Source organism: Archocentrus centrarchus, chromosome 4, assembly GCF_007364275.1.
Source record: "Archocentrus centrarchus isolate MPI-CPG fArcCen1 chromosome 4, fArcCen1, whole genome shotgun sequence".
NCBI lineage: Eukaryota > Metazoa > Chordata > Actinopteri > Cichliformes > Cichlidae > Archocentrus > Archocentrus centrarchus.
This window is the reverse complement of record NC_044349.1, coordinates 23,768,771-23,786,723: the sequence shown is the minus strand read 5'-3', so window position 1 is coordinate 23,786,723 and position 17,953 is coordinate 23,768,771. Positions and strand designations below refer to the sequence as shown.

General features: G+C 41.0%; 1 protein-coding gene across 1 annotated transcript in view; it reads left to right on the top strand.

The window, feature by feature from the left end:
• Nucleotides 1-17,953, top strand: part of LOC115779437 (uncharacterized protein C1orf21 homolog) — a 31,076-nt gene that overhangs the window by 1,601 nt on the left and 11,522 nt on the right. The window contains exon 2 of the mRNA XM_030728105.1: nt 11,676-11,805. Within this exon, the coding sequence (XP_030583965.1) occupies nt 11,715-11,805 (91 nt within the window). The 5' untranslated portion in view covers nt 11,676-11,714. The remainder of the gene's footprint in view (nt 1-11,675; nt 11,806-17,953) is intronic.

The window sequence follows — 17,953 nt, the reverse complement described above, 5'->3', positions numbered from 1 at the left end:
CTCCTCCACACTCCTTTCTCTTCCTCTTTGGCTCTATTTTTAGTCCTCTTGCCTCTTCCTCGTCCCTTCAGTCATGATCACCATCCCCTTGCTGCCGTGTCTACCTGTGGCTTCTTCACCTTCAACTGATTAACAACAGTCCAGGTGAACATATGGGCACTTATAGGGTCATCTGCAACACCTGTGATGTGATCATGTGGGGAAATGGAGGGTTTCCATGGTTACCACAGGATGTCTTCTCTGTGTCTGTGGGTGTGGGAGGGAGTTCCCATGACTGTCTCTTCCATCCAGTTTGTGTTCGCTTTGCAGGAATTGTGTTCTCTCGGAGGTGCGGCTTGGTGCTGTCAGGTGTGATGATGTAGTCTATATTGCACTGTAGAAAGCACAAGGTCAGCACAACTCAATCCCTCCAGGTTCACTGTATCTGTCAGTTTGACTGAGGGCATTGCAGGCTGATTGGGTTGTCTACCTGACTGACTAATCGAAGTCCAAGTGGCAAATGTTGCAGCATTAAACCCAAAAAACCTGCACATGTGTCATTACCCGCTGCTGTGCTGTTTCTGGTCTGTGCATTCCTGTTTATTTTGCATGCAACGTGCAGGTCAGTGGATGTGGGCTGTTTCTGCCGCTGGTCTGTCTTCTGACTGCTCACTCTTTAAATCAGCACGGATTGGCTGTGAGGCCTGCATGCATGCTTTCTATCACATGATGAAGCATCCTGTCTCTGTGTCCCGGCTGTGTTTACAGTTCAGTTCATGTTCAGAGTCCAGTTGGGATGGGACATGGAGACAGAGTGCAGTATTGAATTTGCTTTCCTTTTTTTTTTTGATAAATTAATCTGTTTTCCAGTCTCCACTGTAGTTAAAAGGGTTCCTGATGTGGTCTTAGTTGTTGAATTGATGAGAAAAAATAAATGAAGCATTCCACCTTCAGTAGAAACCCATGCATTAATTAGAAAAACAGGTGATGGTGAACAATTAAGTCTGGAAAAAGGTCAGTTTTTGGTGTTGGTGGGGTTCTGTTAGGGGTACACCAATTCTGCAAACGTGTCCAATTTCATCTTCCCATACCATGATACTTTTGTGTAGCTGCCGATGCCTTGTTAAAGCACTCTACCGTGTTACTAACAATGTACTGAACTGAATCATGGTACATCCAAACGTCATCCAGCCAGCAGATATCTGGGCCAATTTTCAGTTCGTGTCTGCCAGTCTTCATGAGATGATAGCTGATGGTTATCTAATGATTTCATCAAATGTAAGCCTTCTACTTGGAGTGTTTACTTGTAAGCAACCAAAGTGTGCTCAAATGTAATTGGTCCATAGCAATTGTACTACAAACCAACTGTAAGCACAGCTCAGAAAGCTTCATGTACCGCAAATATTGTCCCTTACCTACAAATTCTGCAATATTCATATGCAGAATTTGTGTATAAAGATTAGAGTGCAGGTGGGTTTGAAACTAAAGTGTCAGGTGAGTGATGTGGTGGTTTTACCTTTCAGCATAAACTTAGTTCCTCTTTAGTCTCACCATCTTCTGCACAAATGCATCTGGAACTTGTGTGATTGTTCAAATATAACAAATTTATCACAAAAAGAAATCTGTGGCTAAACCGTTTCCTGGGAGAAATCCTGTTAAGAGATCCTTGCATATGCATGTCCTCGGCATCACATTGCCATATTGTAAATCACACTAATGCCTTCATTAGGTGTCATCAGGCTCTTGGGCAAACTGCTGGAAGGTTTGCTCGCTGTAGCGTGTGTGTGCATGTGCACAGGATAATGGACTGAGCAAAAGCACTGGTTTGCATCTGAAAGAACAACATTTCAGATATGGTACCATCCTAGTTGAGATTTTAAACACAGGCTTGTTTGTCGGTACTTGAAGAATTAGAGAAAGCAAAGATTTCAGTCTGTTTTATTCCTGAAGAATCATCTGAAAGGGCTTTGCCAGTTGTCCTGCAGCATGCCTTCGAATTCTGCATACATTGATATATATATCTGTGGTAATTTCTTATGACTATTAATGCAAACATCTTTTTAATTGTGTGCCTCGTGGGTTGGTTTGTTACCAATTCAGATGGATTTGGGTGAGAAAACATAAACATGTCTGACCTTGTGTGCCTGCTATGTTGGAGGAGGCCCACACTATCGGCTGTGCAGCTGTCAGTAAGTGTGATCAACAAGCTTTCTCAGAGGCTCATGATATAAAAGCAGGGATAGTAAAAACATAAACCACAGTGCTAAACACATTTTATAGTTCTACCATCAACAATTGGAACTGGTACTTCGGAGAATTTGCAGACAGGATAGAAAATAATATTTAACCACAGAGAATAAATATTCAGAAGTCCAAAAGTTCAGAAGTACATCTTTTAAATACTCATACTACCTGTGCGTATATTGTTAATTATATCGCTACAGTGTCACCCAAGCATTTTCCCCATTACTTTTCCATCTTTCTTTAGTTCTTCTTTTTTGCCTTGAAATCTTGTCAGGCAGTCACCTTAGGCTCTGACCTGCTTTTGCCTCAGTCACACAGAAATGACTACCTGGCTTTTGCTTTTTCAGGAAACTGAGTGCTACTAACACCAGCCATTAGCATGCCTCAGAGGAGACATTTTATCCTCTAGTCTAGCCTGCATTAGTTGGAACCATTCATTTCTCTATGGTTTGATTTTACCTGTACTGAGATCTGGCTTAATGCATCTCACATTTCAATTAGAGTGCTTAACTGGTCTGCTAATTTTGTTTGTTCACTCTCTCTGTGACAGAACTGAAGAGAATTGGTACGAGCCATGCTAACTTCAGAATTTAAGCTCAGTTGGCTCCTATGGGCCTGTAGTAAAAAGACTGGCCTCTTACCAAAAATATGTAACAACTTGTCTAAAGCTTATTCTAGCTTCTTCACCAGCACATGCCTCAGCTATGTGCAATATGCTTCTCATTGTCAGTCACAAGGCAAGGATTCAGTTTCACTCAGCAGAACAGGGTTCCCTCTGTTTCCACATACAGCCCTTCGTTCATGACCGCTTGTCATCCTCATTACTACAGTGAGAAAGAGGAAAGAGCCACTCAACGGCAGACAGTGAAAAAGAGAGAAGGGAGGCATGCACTTAAAGCAACAGCGCAATACTCATGAGGAACCTTTACTGTCCACCGGCCTGTGTGTGTTGGCATGACTTCCCAGGCTTGTCAGGCTGATGGAGTGCTTAAACTGGGACGAGGAGAGGTGCAGCAGTTGCTGCCAGGCTAGAGTAAATATTATGGTGCATTGGCCCAGGAGTTGTACTGACACTTTGCTCTGTCACAGAGATGCAAAGACACTCTCAACACACTGCAGGCACACAATTCACCATACGAGTAATTTGTAGCGACTTCAGGTATAACGTTTCAATTTTTTTTTTTTCCTTCCTGATTGCTGTAAGGGCAAACACAGCCAAATGTTTATTAGGTCAGCTAGTGGAGTGTATTTGCTATTGTGCTACAAGAGTTATGCAACATGACATAGGACATGTGAGATGATTTATCAGTAACAGATTTCATCAATTAGTCTGATTTTATCACATAAGGTGGAGCTATGCTCACAACCTCACCTTATGTTCAAACCTCATCTGTGCGAGGGGTAGCCAGTCATTAGAAAGTTGGCCTAAATGGAGTTGAGACAGTTAGATAGTGGATGAACTGAGGGGATGCACCAAGGCCCAGTATAAGATAAATATAAATAAGGATTTTTAAAAAATTATATAATTTTTTTTTTTCTTTTTTCCTTGGGTATCTTTCACAGTCATTCTCGTTTGGTTATTTTATCCATGCATATCTTTTTCTTTTTTTTTTCTGGAGTCTTTTTTTTCCTGGATCACAATATACAGAAAGATTAATAATTTAGAGAAAAAGATGAACTTGTGACCTCTATAGTGAGCAGATCCAGTGGCTTTGAAATGCTCTGGGGACTTTTTGCTGGCATGGGTTGAGGCCCAGTTGTCCCATGGTGTTCTCAAATTTTTGATGACAGGGTGCCAAGTTAAGGAGCCAGCATATGACTGAGTGCTGCAGAGAAAAAATACAAACATCAGACACTTGCAGGTAGTGTTTGTAGTGTCTGTTCAGAGGATGGAATATGCCATTTTTGTGGTGGTTTATAGTTTTAAGGTTTTGCCATACTTCTTTGCACCAGCTGCATTTTTAGTGTTATAGTCTCTTACGATCATTAGGACAGAACAGAACTGTGAATGAATGAATGTTGTGTGTTCTTATTTTGTCACGAAATCAGAGGGAAAACCTATGATGAAGCATTTTGGTTTTAGAAGATTATGCCACCATCTACAGTGCGCTAGAGGACATTGAATTGTTTGAGTATGAAAATTATGTGAATCATGTTGTTGGCTTTGCCTTCAACAGATCTCAACCCAGGGGAACAGCTACTGGCTCAGTCACACTAGAGTAAAAATAGGATGGCAGCTTCTTTGCGACTAGGAAAAATTAGTGGTTGCCTGGTGACTGCATTGAATTGTTTTGCAGTCAACAACCAATTGCAAGTGGTTGCACCAACCAACAGGGCACCCAGAGGTTGAACATGCAGCGTCCTCAACCTCTAGGCAACCACTTTCAATCACAAGGTGATTGCACTGGTCTCCTGGTGGGAGCCAACCTGTCTCCAAACAGTCACATTGTGACTTGTCCTGATTTCAATCCCTCTCAGACAGACTGGCAAAAGTTTGCAAATAATTACTGGCTAATTTATAAAATCAGATGGATTCCCAGCACACTGCAATCCATCTGACTCAATGCGATGTGTCTCTTTGCAATAGGGGACTTGACTCAGCTGGTTGCCAGCTGGTTGTATTCTGGTTATATACAAGGTTGCTGATTGCCAATGTCATTTTGCAGTTAAATCACCATTCTTCAGCAACTACGTCACTATTTGTGAAGGAATTTCTGAATTTTTGTTTCTAATTTATGAGGTTCTAGCTAGACTCTGAATGTAGACTACATGTAATTGCCAACTTGACCCCATTCAATTGCAAACTGATGGCAGACTGATTGCAGATTGACTTTGGCTTATTGCAGTTTTATCACCATCTTGATGCACCAAACTTACTTTGAAGATGTCAACTGACTGTGAGTGGTTGCGGACCTGGTCCCCATCTTTGAAGCAACCATTTCAAAGGCATCAAAACTGCAAGTGTATTGCACATGGTCACAATTACAGTGGCTGTACACACTTATTGATGCTGCTTCCTTTGGGCTAAAGTGGAGCAAGAGCAGCTAGCTTGTAGGGCTTATTAATGCACATATCCTCAGTAAATGTTACATCTGTGAAGGCACCATTAATGCTGAATGATATACACAGGTTAGAGACAAATATACACTGCAATCCAGATGATTTGTTTTTCTTGGAAAACCTTGATTATGCTAGTGAGAAAGCCAAAGCCAAGTCTACACATATTACAACAGAATGGCTCTGAAAGTCTGGCTGCTTGAGTGCCCTACCTCTACTCACTAGCCATCACCCAGAAAATCATATTCCTGGCAGCAAATGCTAAAAGAGTTTAATGATATGTTGACTTTTGTATTATTTTAAATCAAATATAGGGTTTAAATACTGTGCAAACCACAGAATTGTTTCTTTAGATTTTACAAAGCATCCAAACCTTTTTTGGAAGCATTGTTTTAATATACAGTTACTAAAGCGTGTCTCAGCACTCAGTTATGCAGGATGATCAAGAAGAGAAGGAAACTGTTGCTGTGCCATCACAGGTGAGGCTGCCCTGAAGTCATAAATCTCCTTGCAGCTCAAACAGTTGCTGAAGTAATCACTTCCCCATCACAGTCAAGAGCCTTATGGTGGGAACTGATAAATGCAAACGTCAAACACACAAACACAAACATGTTACACAAAAACTAATGTCTGTGATGCTTCAGCCAGTTTTTCACTTTTGTTTAGCCAGTTTTTCAGGCTCTGTGGTTGCTTTCTACCCCTCTGGCACAATCCTGCATTTGAGAAACCTTTGCACTACACACTACTCAGCTTGTGTGCACGACTTGTGTTTATGCAAGCACTCACATCTTCCTCACAGTCCTTTCTGAGTTCCTCCTTTAACAAACTGACTTGTAAAGGAGGCTTATTCACAGACCTGAGGGCAGGTCACGTCCCACCCCAAGATATGCAGGCACGGGCAGGCCTCTGTGTTTGCCAAATCATTTTAAGGGTCTGGGTATTTGCCATGTGTTAAAGATGTATCTTGGTCTGCATTTAAGAGGAGCTCTTATCACCAAACTCAGTATTATTATTTCAAACTACTTAAAATTGCTTACGAGGTGAAACATTGACAGGGGGCTCTGTGGTAAGATCAGCTTGAATGACGCAAGAGCTGTTAGCTGACATCATAACATCTTTATATCTTTAAATTGGATTACTACTCTGCTTTGGCAAATATGCTTATAGTGAATGTTAAGCATCTTGGCTGAACCGTGCAGATCCAAAGGTGGTTGTGTGCCAGTTGGTGTTAAGAACTTTTTATCCTTTTAATTGTTTATCAAGTCATGTTGGCTCAGCTTGTGTGTTTGTGTTTGTGTGTGTGTGTGTGTGTGTGTGTGTGTGTGTGTGTGTGTGTGTGTGTGTGTGTGTGTGTGTGTGTGTCTCAAACACACACACACACACACACACACACACACACACACACACACACACACACAAAGTAGATAGTTGGTGTAGTATCTTCGCCAGGCTTGTCCCATTGACACACTTCAGCATTTGCAGGAACAGGCAAGCTCAGAGCAGCTCAGTCCAGCTGTCCTGTGGGTTAAATCAACACAGAATAGCTCACGCACTGCAGAACTCCATTTTGTTTTGTTTTTTTTGTTTTTTTTTTACCTATTTATTGCATCTTGGTAACATGATGCAATAAATGGGTAAAAATGTATTGCATCTTAGGATGATTTTTTTTTTTTTTCTTCAGCCCAGCATCTGCCCCACATTGTGGTGTGGATATGTGTGGATTGTTTTTTTCTCCCTATTTAAATCAAAACTGAGCAACGCCCCGCTGTGGTTTTGCACGTGGCACAAAGTGGCTCATTGGGTAGAGCTCAGTCCTAACTCAGGCTAATTCCCGGTGGAGTTGCCAATCCTAAAAGTGTATGCAGTGATCTCAGTGTAAAGTGAAACACATGCAAAAAGAGAATTAAGATGCAAACAAGGCTTGAGCGCTGGCACAGTAGACTATTCTGATCCTTTGATATCCTTTTTATCGAAGTGGTTTATTATAGCTTGTTAACTAAACTGCAGCTCCATCAAAAAATAACTTATCTGCACTTTGCTTCACCTGAAGAGGTAAAAATGGGCTGAATTAGAAAGAAAAAAAATCAGCAAAACAAACACAATTTTACACATTTGCATTGTTTTTTTTCCTAATTTATTACAGTGATGATCTTGGACTGTCACAGGAGGGAAACACAATTTCATAAGAGAAGCAACATACAAATGCATTTGTGACTGGATAGCCCTGAAACTATTTTATTTATGATTAAATTGTTCTCTTGAAACCGACAGAGCGAATCACTCCACCCTTCATCTAAGCATTTCCCATTAAATTCCATAATAGATTTCTGTGATGCTTGTGAGTAACAAAGAGTTAACCAGGATGTGGAGTGTCAGAAAACCAAGTAATAAAATGAAAAATGTTGAAAACACGTGACTTCTTGAACTTTGTACCACTGAATAATCTTTGACCCTTTGGCTATTTTGCAGGCCTTAGTGCTATTTATTTATAGGTGTATTTGGCTTTATAATAGTCTCCTTTTCTAGCTGTAGCTTATATGTATAACCCAAGTAATAGCAGCTTGGCTTAAAGATCCACATAGCCTAGCATTATCCCGGAACACAACAATAGCTCTGGGACGGCTACATCTATTTTTAGCCTGCTCCTACTCACAATTTGATGTTTCAATACACACAAATCAAAGCCTTCAAACAGATGCTGCCCACACACTAGAGACCCTTTGAAATTTCACGTCTATCACGGCTGCTCACATTTCTCAATGCATGTCCTCAAGTGGTTTTTGGAAGGGAATTTCTATGCTTTGTTGTTCTAATATTCACTTCAGTTCTACACTAATAGTGAAGAGAGACTTGACTGTTCCCTCTCTGTATTCTCTCTTGTTACCTTTGCTTGCTTGTTCTTCTTCTTCTCTTTTTTTTTTTTTTTTTTAATATACCATCTCCGGCTTTTGATTCTCCACTTCACTGTGATGTGACTCGCTGACAGATAAAATGTGCTCCTGGCAGTGTTTCCAGGTGCATACCTCGTCGTGCTTCTTTCCTCATTTATGTGTCTCTGTCAAGAGACAAATTATACTGGATGAGATTATTTCTGTGTCTTTACAACAGTGTGCCTCAGACTGCATTAAGATCTCCCAGCTGTGCATGTGGTGGTGGGTTTATGAGTGCATGTGAGACATAATTGAGTTGTACCAGAGTGGTAGTTGTAGTAAGAGGTGTCCCAGACTGCCTGAAACAGGCTGATAAGCTGCTCTCTAGACCAGAACTCACGCTCAGGCCACAGGTGACACTACACACAGCTACACACACTTATCCCAAGCTTGCATGTGTGTATCTAAATGTCTGGATTCTCGCCCGCAAGGTATTACTCCCTCTTGCCAGTAGGCCCTTTGAGAAATTCATGTGTAAGCTCTGCTCAGGCTCCAGAGATTAATGTCTTTTCTACTGGAGAGCTGAGAAAGGGATTCATATATGAATTCCCTCATCCTGCACTGAATATTCACACACCTCACAGACTCACAGGAGCATTAAAAGATAATTAATTTCAGTATACCTCTTTTTTTTTTTTTTCTTCATGCATGTTTTGTTCCTGAGAATTGTTGCAGTCTCCTCTACTTTCCTCCACTGCCTCACTGAGTGACAACCTGACAAGTAACAAGTGACAGCAAATGAAGCCGTTTGTGATAAAGGGGACAGCAACTGCTTAATTTACTGACGATTCTGGACCAATGCATTCTGGGCTGTATATTACCCATACATACAGGAACTTGACTGCTCTAGTTGGTCTCTGCGCTCTGTGCACGTGGTTCTTTGCATCATGGCCAGAGAGGTGGAAGCTGGTGGGACGCAGCCTAAAGACAGGAGTAAACACGGGCCTCCTGTCAGCTTCAAACACTCTGAAGGAGGGGCGAGGGGCAGGCGGTGCTCTTTTGAAGCTCTGCACTCATCTGTCTCTCTGGGCTCTTTCTGTCCCACCTATTGTTGACCTTTTCCTTCACCCATGTCCTCCTTCATGTCAACCGACCTACTTCCTCCCTCTCTTTGTATTTTTCTCTCGCTCTTCAATGTCTTCAAAAAGCCTCTCCTTCATCCAACACTCTTATTATTTATGTATTAGCAGCACATATTTAATTTTGGTGGTGGTAATAATCGGCTTGTTTTTATGTGTGTATGTGCATTTTTGTAACTGGCAGCAGTCAGTCGGGCGCTGTCAAAGACAGCATATGGCATGTGTGAGTGACATGGGGGCTGTCTACATACAGTGTGGCTCATCGACAGTGACATTCACAGCTTTGTGTTAGCTGTTCTGCTGAGCGGGAGGGTTTTCCTCTTTTCTAAATAGTAATGATGAGTTATGTTTAGTTTGTTCATACCCTTGTGATGTTCTCAATTAAAGCTCCAAGTTATGCTAAAGTATTAAGTGAACTTACAGAAAATTAGCTGGAGAGCCAGAATGGCATAAACAGAATCTGTCTGTTTGTTTGTTACTTTGTCTGCCAACTCCTCCTAGACCATAAGCAATCAAATGCGAAACACAGGTATATCTTAAGCCCTGAAGGTTCTTATCTATATCAGACATTATAATGGCGTCAAGTTGCCTAGCAACCACCTAGCAATGGTGAAATTATCTGTTTTTAGCATTTATGTACCTATAACACATTTATAAAAGCATCATTAATCTCAAATTTACATCTACAAAAGTTGAATTATGCACAATATATTATGACGTCAACATGTTGCCTAGTAATCACCTAGCACTGTATATGCATATCATATACACAAGCACACACTACTTTCAGCACTGTCTGCTTCATGTAGCTAAGTAGCATCACTACTGAGCGGACAGTGGTGCAATTAAGTAGTATGCTCACATTGATTTGATGAGTAGTTTAAAAAAAATACAACACTGGAAAGTTCAGGGTGTGTGTGTTGGAAAAAGAAGGTACTTTCAGCTGCTCCCTCATTTTCTAGGGGTCACCACAGTGGATGGTTTGATTTGGCACAGATTTTACACCAGATGCCCTCCCTGATGCTACCCTTGAGTTTGGGATCATCACTAAGAGCACTAAGAGCAACAGCTTGTGACCCCCTGAGGTTGAGTTTGTATCTCCTCCTGGCCTTGAATTGGAGATTATTGGGCACTATATTAACATCAGAATTTTTTTTTTTCTCACCAATAAAACTCAGTATCATTATCTTCCTCAAAATCTAGTACTGGCTGTGCTGTAGTTAGTTTTCATTTTAACTCTGGAATTAATGACTGCGTTTAGTGCAGAGTCATTAACTCTGCTTTAGACAGTATTTTTATGTTAATGAATCAGATGACTAAATAACACACGAAATGTGTCACTGATCAGCTCGCCTGCAGCTGCTGTGATACTGGTAGGTTTCAGCTCATTAATTTTGGTTGTTTAGACCAGTAACTTCACTCTTTTAGTTCACTCATTAATTTTGTTTTCACACACAGCAGGCAGTTTTTCTGTTTTTCTAAAAAAATTTATTTAACACTGACTGTTTCACACCTCACTGCAGGCAGATGAATCAATCGTCTACCTGAGGAACACAGTTTAGGATTTAGTTTTAACAGCACAAAAAGAATCTGGAGACATAAACAAAGCTTCAATGATTTTTCATGAATGCTGATGTTGCTTTCTGTGCTGGATGTTTGGATAGGCAATTACTGGATGCGGTCCATCCAAATGAAAACTCCAGTTTTTCAGGTTTCGCATTGTTTAAGTTATATTGTATATTTGAAGAGACTTGAAAAAACATCTGTGTGTTTTGAATCTTTTGGAGCTTTGTATTAGAATTTGTCCTGAAAATAAATGAATATGTGCTATTAATTTGTGTTCAATTTCCATAAACAGAGATTAATAGCATTATACATTAAATTTTTTTGGGTGAATTGAATAACAACAATAAAAGGCAAACAGCATATGTCAAATGGGTTATGCTGCTTATTTACCCTGCACTGCATCCCTGCTGCTCCTGCTCCATGTATTTAATGGCAGTGGCTATATTTAGCTCTGAAGGAAACTCTTATGAGGAAGCAATGTGTTCTATAAATGTGAATTTCTCTTTCTACTGAGTCTCCTAACACCAGGTGTGAATTCACACGTGTGAAGGGGAAGAAAATACTGTGCTTTAGTTTCCTCCATTAGAACCGTGGAGAAGATGGGTAAAAATGTAGACAAATCATCTCAGGAGGTCCTGTTAAATGATTACAGGAAACATTTTACAGTGATTGTCAGTCGCCATAAAAGCTCAAATGGTCAACCACTTTTGAGAAGCGATGCTTTCCAAGAACACTGTAAAAACAGAACAATAGTGTGGTTAGTTTTATTGTGTTCCTTGTGGATATAAAAAAAAGTCACATTTTCTCTCTCTTTGTACAGGTGAGAGTGCGATGAGGAGAAGTTTCAGAGTGTGAGGCCATGGGCTGCACCTCGGCCAAGCAGGTGTCGGCCGTGCCCAACGATGAGGAGGGACGCGGCAAGGCCTACAGCAACGGAGACCTCTTGACTGGTCAGTTCACATACGGATGTCAATAAAATCTTGACTGCTCCATTTCACTCGGTTCATTGCTCAGCGTGGACCCATTACCCTGCCTGTTCTCTCAATATACATCCTCATCATTACAGCCCATAGTTCTCTGGCAGAGTGTTAAGTTCTCCAATTCAGACAATAACTGTCAACACAGCCGCCTTTATTGGAGTTGTCTGCGTTGACAGTTCATGTAAGAGAGGAAGTAACCAGTTAGTGAGATGATAGTGTTAAGTTGTGTCCTTGGAGGGGACATATTATGTTAATTTACAGCTCCATATTGCTATTCTTGCATTTTACTAGGGTAGCATGATTCTCAGTTCTAAATAATCCTTATTTATCTTATACTAAACTTTGGTGCATCCCATCCATTCATCCAGGCGTTTTTGCTCTCATCCTCCTCCCTTTTAAGCTAACTTTCTTTTAATTGGTTGCGCCTTGCATACAGCAGGTTTGAACAGTAAGTGGGTAGAGCTTCTGTGGTCAGAGAGAGTCATGTGCCTGTAATGACCACAACAGGGATATATCCCTTCTTTCTACCCCAATAGGAGAAAAAAGAAATGATCTGAAACTGAGCTTTTAGAGCAGTTGGAAGCATGAACCTGCAGCTCATATTTATGCTTGTAGTTGTACATATGCTGACCTCAGCATTTAAAGCTTTGGTTATGATTAATATGACCATAGACCACTGTAACAGTATATATAGCAAAAAATAACAAAAAGCACAACAGGTCCAGGTTAATGTTAATGTTCTAAATATTTGTCGTGGGAACAATGGAGAGAAACTAAGAGGAATGAACATATAAATATGAAGAAATGTGGCCTTTTAGTTTCTTTATTTTGAGAAAGATAAAATAAAAAAAAATAAAAAATCGAAGGCTTCTGAAACTGAAACCTAACAACCCTGCTATTGTCACAAAGCAGAAATATGCAGTCTTTGACAAGGTGGTCATCATGAGCAGATGTTGCTTTGGTCATGAGCCAGAAAGGTTGTTGGGGGGTGGGGGGGGTGGGGGTGGGGGTGGGGGCACTGGATTAACTTAAAAGAATAACAGCTTTAATAATGCTTTATTTTTGGGTCATTTATCAAGCAGAAATTAGGATTTGCTGCCTTTCTTTGCATTTTTGTATTGTATGTATAAATGTTCACTTACTGCAAATGTGTCCCCCAAATATGACTTCATTTTGTCAGTTTATTTAATGAAACTGCAAACAGATTAATTAGTGAAGAATGGACTATAGTCCTTAGTCGCTCCCTTTGCTTTAATGGCGTGTATCTGGCTGTTGTGTAATGAGGGACAGGAATAAAAGCTGGAGAAGGAGAGAGATGATGGGTGGTGGAGGGATTAACAGCGATTAAGAATTAGGAGCAACACTCTGGCAAAACTGCAAGCGGGTGAATGGATGTGGCAGATGATGATCCACAGGAGGTCCCCTCTCTTTAGCCATCATCCCTCTCTCCCTCTGATCTATTTAACTCCTCTCCAGCCTCTCACCTTCTCTTTGTAACCCCTCTTTAAATTTCTGCATTTTTTTCCCCCCTGTTTGATGCACCTCTCTGTTCTCTTTGCCCTCATATTTAGTCTCCTGGAGCAAAAGAACAAGGCAAGGAGATGTGAAGGTGAACGATGAGTTGAGGATTTTTCGTGAGAGAGGAAGGGAGAGTGACGTGTGTTTTGACGCTGCGGGTCATCTTTTTTTTTCTTCTTTTTTTCTTTTTTTTTTAACCCCTTCTATTCTCTACTTTTGTTTCTTCCCGTCCCCTGCTCAAGGCCTCGTTCTTCTCTTCCTCTTTCTCTCTGTCACTCTATTTTGAGTCTCTACACCCCCTTCTCTTCCCTCCTCCTTCTCTTCCTGCCTTCATCTCCCAGTGTTTCTTCCAGCTCTTTTCCTCTTTTCTCTGGCGCAACATTAGGTCAGAACCTTGTGTCCTTTCACATCCCCTCCTCCTTCCTCCCTCTTAGTTTCAGCCTATCCCCTAGTCTCACTGTCAGTTGGTTAAAGGGGAATCCAGAGTGGCAGTGCATGGGATAGGCTACTATTTGAGCTTGTGCGTGCGTGCGTGTGTGTTTGTGTGTGTGGAGGTAGAGATGGAAGTGACCTGGATTGTGTGGATTAGAGTTATCCCAGGCCTCAACCCCCAGTAGCATCTCCTGTCTTAACCCTCCTCTTTCTTCTTATCATCTTCGCTTGTTTCTTGTTCACATCTAGCTGTACAGTGTTACTGTCATTGTCACATACTGTGTAGTCATTCTTTCCCACTCAACTCGCCGCCCTTTACAACCCCTGCCAAACTGGCTCGCAGCATCCGGTTTACTTCTCATGACTGAGGCGGAAAACATTGGCCGGTTCTGGTCAGCCTACGCACATAAATTTACCCCCAGTGAACTGTGTGTTGGTGTGTTTGCATTCATGTATGTGCTGATGTTTTCATATCAGCGTGCTTGGATAGACAGTAAGCCCTATTCATGCTCATGCAGATCTGCCTCCAACAGATTGTCTGGCAGTCAGTCTGTCTTTGTGCGCTTTGTGCGTGTAAGTGAGTATTTATGTGTCCCACATATTCAGACTCCGGCCACTAACCCCCCACCCCCCCCAAAGCCCTGCCTCCCCAGCCCTCTCTGTCGCTCTCGCACAATACCCGGAAAAGGCTCAGCTCCATTACACAAACACTGAGGGGACAACGAGGGAAAATAGCAACACTCTCCACAACATCATGCTACTGATGTCTGTAATAATTACATTCAGAGGAGATTAGAGTGGAGATAGCATGTATGCTTGATTGCATATGTGGCAGCCCAACATTTATACAAAACAAGACAGCGTGCAGATTTTACTGTTTATTTAAGCATTTGTGCTGAAAGGTTTCTCTGTCTGACTGACTGACTGAATACTTTATTGTCCTTCTCTGTTAGAAGCAGAGGAAATTGTAGGAGAGAGCAGGTTCAGTGTTTTGGTTGCTGATTTTTTTTTTTTTTCTTTTCTTTGATCTGATCCAAAACACTTGTATGAGGATGAATACAGTTACTTCCTGGGAGTAAAACAGAATTGCTCAGAAGTTATTGTTATGTAGGTGCTTAAAAAAAAATGCTGGGCTTTCTTTATCAGACTGCTGAGTGAGCATTCAGACCTTGGAAAAATTATCGCATACCCAGATGAAAAAAGAGACCAGTTGCATTCTTGAATTAACTAATTAGGCCATCAGTTCTCTCTTCAGCCTCAAGGGACACAAAACAGAAATGACAACCCAAAGTCACAACAGATACAGTTTCTGTTTATGTTGGGTGCCGAGTGAAAACAAATCCTCTTCAGGGCAGTACATAGACCTGAAGGTCACAGGTTCAATCCCTGGGCTTGAAAGAGAAATATGGAACCCGAAGGTGAGGCTGGCACTTGCACATCCATCATTATCACTGCTGTAGTGCTTTTTTGACATGCAACCCTGCTGCTAAGAGGCCTGTACCATGAAGCAAAAGTGAGAGGAAAGGTTTATAAGATAGTAGTGAGACCTGCTATGGTGTATGGTTTGGAGATGGTGGCACTGACAAAAAGACAGGAAGCAGAGGTGGAGGTGGCAGAGTTGAAGATGTTAAGACTTGGTTGGGTGTGACAGTAATAGTTGTGAGTACAGTACCAGTCAAAAGTTTGGACACACCTTCTCATTCATTGTTTTTATTTATTTTTTTCACTACATTGCAAATTAATACTGAAGTCATTCAGTCTATGAAGGAACGCGTAAGGAGTTATATAGTAATCTTAAAAGTGTTAAACCAAAATATGTTCTAGATTTTAGATTCTTCAAAGTAGGCCCCTTTTACTTTGATTACAGCTTTGCACACTCTTTGCATTCTCTCAATCAGCTTCATGAGTTAATCACCTGAAATTGTTTTCTAACAGTCTGGAAGGAGTTCCCAGAGGTGCTGAGCACTCATCCCGAACCATCTCAATTGGGTTTAGATCAGGTGATTGTGGAGGCCAGGTCATCTGAGGCGACGCTCCATCGCCCTCTTTCTTGGTCATATAACCCTTACACAGCCTGGAGGTGTGTTTGGGGTCATTATCCTGTTGAAAAACAAATGATGGTCCCACTAAGTGCGAACCAAGTGCGAATGGCATGTTGCTGCAGGATGCTGTGGTAGTCATGCTGGTTAAGTGTGCCTTAGATTTTGAATAAATCGCCAACAGTGTCACCAGCAAAGCACCCCCATACCATCACACTTCCTCCTCCATACTTCACGGTGGGAACTACACATGTAGGAACCATCCGCTCACCTTTTCTGTGTCTTACAGAGACATGGCGTTTGGAACCAAAAATCTCAAATTTGGACTCATCAGACCAAAGGACAGATTTCCACTGGTCTAGTGTCCATTCTTTGTGTTGCTTGGCCCAAGCCATTCTCTTCCTGTTCTTGTTCTTGTTCTTCCTTAGAAGAGGCTTCTTTGCAGCAATTTGACTATAAAGTCCAGATTCACAAAGTCTTCTCTGAACAGTTGATGCTGAGATGTGTGTGCTACTTGAACTCTGTGAGGCATTTAGGTGGGCTCTTATCTGTGGTGCTGTTAACTTGTGGTTTCTAAGGCTGGTAACTGAATTTATCCTGTGCAACAGAGGGAACGCTTGGTCTTCCTTTCCTGGGGCGGTCTTAATGAGAACCAGTTTCATCACCTTCATTTCTTAAAGTCATGTTGGACTGTTGTTTTTCTTTACTTAGTTGAGTAGTTCTTGCCATAATATGGATTAGAACATTACTCAAATAGGGCTATTCACTGCATACCAACTCTACCTTTTCACACCACAGCTGATGATCTCAAACACATTATGGGGGCAAGAAATTCAAGAAATTAACTCTTGACGAGGCACAGCTGTTAACTGAAAGCCATTCCAGGCGACTACCTCATAAAGCTGACTGAGAAAATGCCAAGATGTGCAAAGCTGTCATCTAAGCAAGAGGTGCCTACTTTGAAGAACCTAAAATATAAAACATATTCTGGATTGTTTAACACTATTTTTTGTTGACTAAATAATTCCATATGTATTTCATCATAGTTTAGATGCCTTTAGTATTGATCTACAATGCAGACAGTTTTTAAATAATGGGGGGAAAAAATTTGAAGGTCTGTCCAAACTTTTTACTGGTACTGTATATCAGAGGGGCAGCTCGGGTTTAGCAATTTGGAGACCAAGTAAGAGAGGCAAGGTTGAGATGGATTGGACATGTGCAGATAGTGGATATATTGCACAAAGGATGCTGAAGATGGAATTTCCAGGCAGGAGGAAAAGAGACCACAGAAGGAAGACTTGCAGAGGGCTGATGTGACACAGAGGCAGATGAAGAAGAGGTAACTTCAGGATTAAATCCAAGTTGTCAGTATTATGAAGGCGGTTCATATCTTGATGGTATACATCGCAATGATAACTTCTGCTGTGTTTGAAACAACAGATCAACAGGTATGAAATTACCACCTACTAACCAGTGACTTCTACAGAAAGTTTTGTTTGTTTTTTGTTTTCCTGTTGACTGTAGTTTTATCCCTTTTTAAAAGGCCTAATATCTGATCATAAAACAAGGCACCTTGTTGACCTTTATATCAAATTTGCATTATAGACTAAGCTGACATTTGGATTCTGTTTTTTATACTTGTTCTTTACCTGCTCTGACTGTTAAACACCAGCAGGGCTGCAGCTGAAAGATTAAAAACTAAAACTGTCTTATGCACATCTAAATATAATTTTTAATGGAATACTCAACTGTAATCTGTCATGTTCTTCCATGTCATACACAGTCTGCTTTCCTTCCTGCCTTCAAATAGGTTAAACTTTACAAATATACTAGCTCTTTTCTAGTCTTGGTGACTAAAATCACACACACACACATTCATACAGAGCTTTTAATACTATGTACTGTACTTCTCCTGTTATAGACACTCATGCTGTGCGGATTTGTCTGCAGCAGCAATGATACTTTCAGTCTCCATATTCATGTTTTTCACCTCTTCGTATTTTTCTAATATTATTAGTTTTAATCTTCCATTGTAAAATCATCTGCTCTGCTGCCAGTAGACCTGTCTGTGTTTCTGGCTAATTTTACACTGCCAGCACCACCTCCTTTATGTAAATGTGCTCATTGCT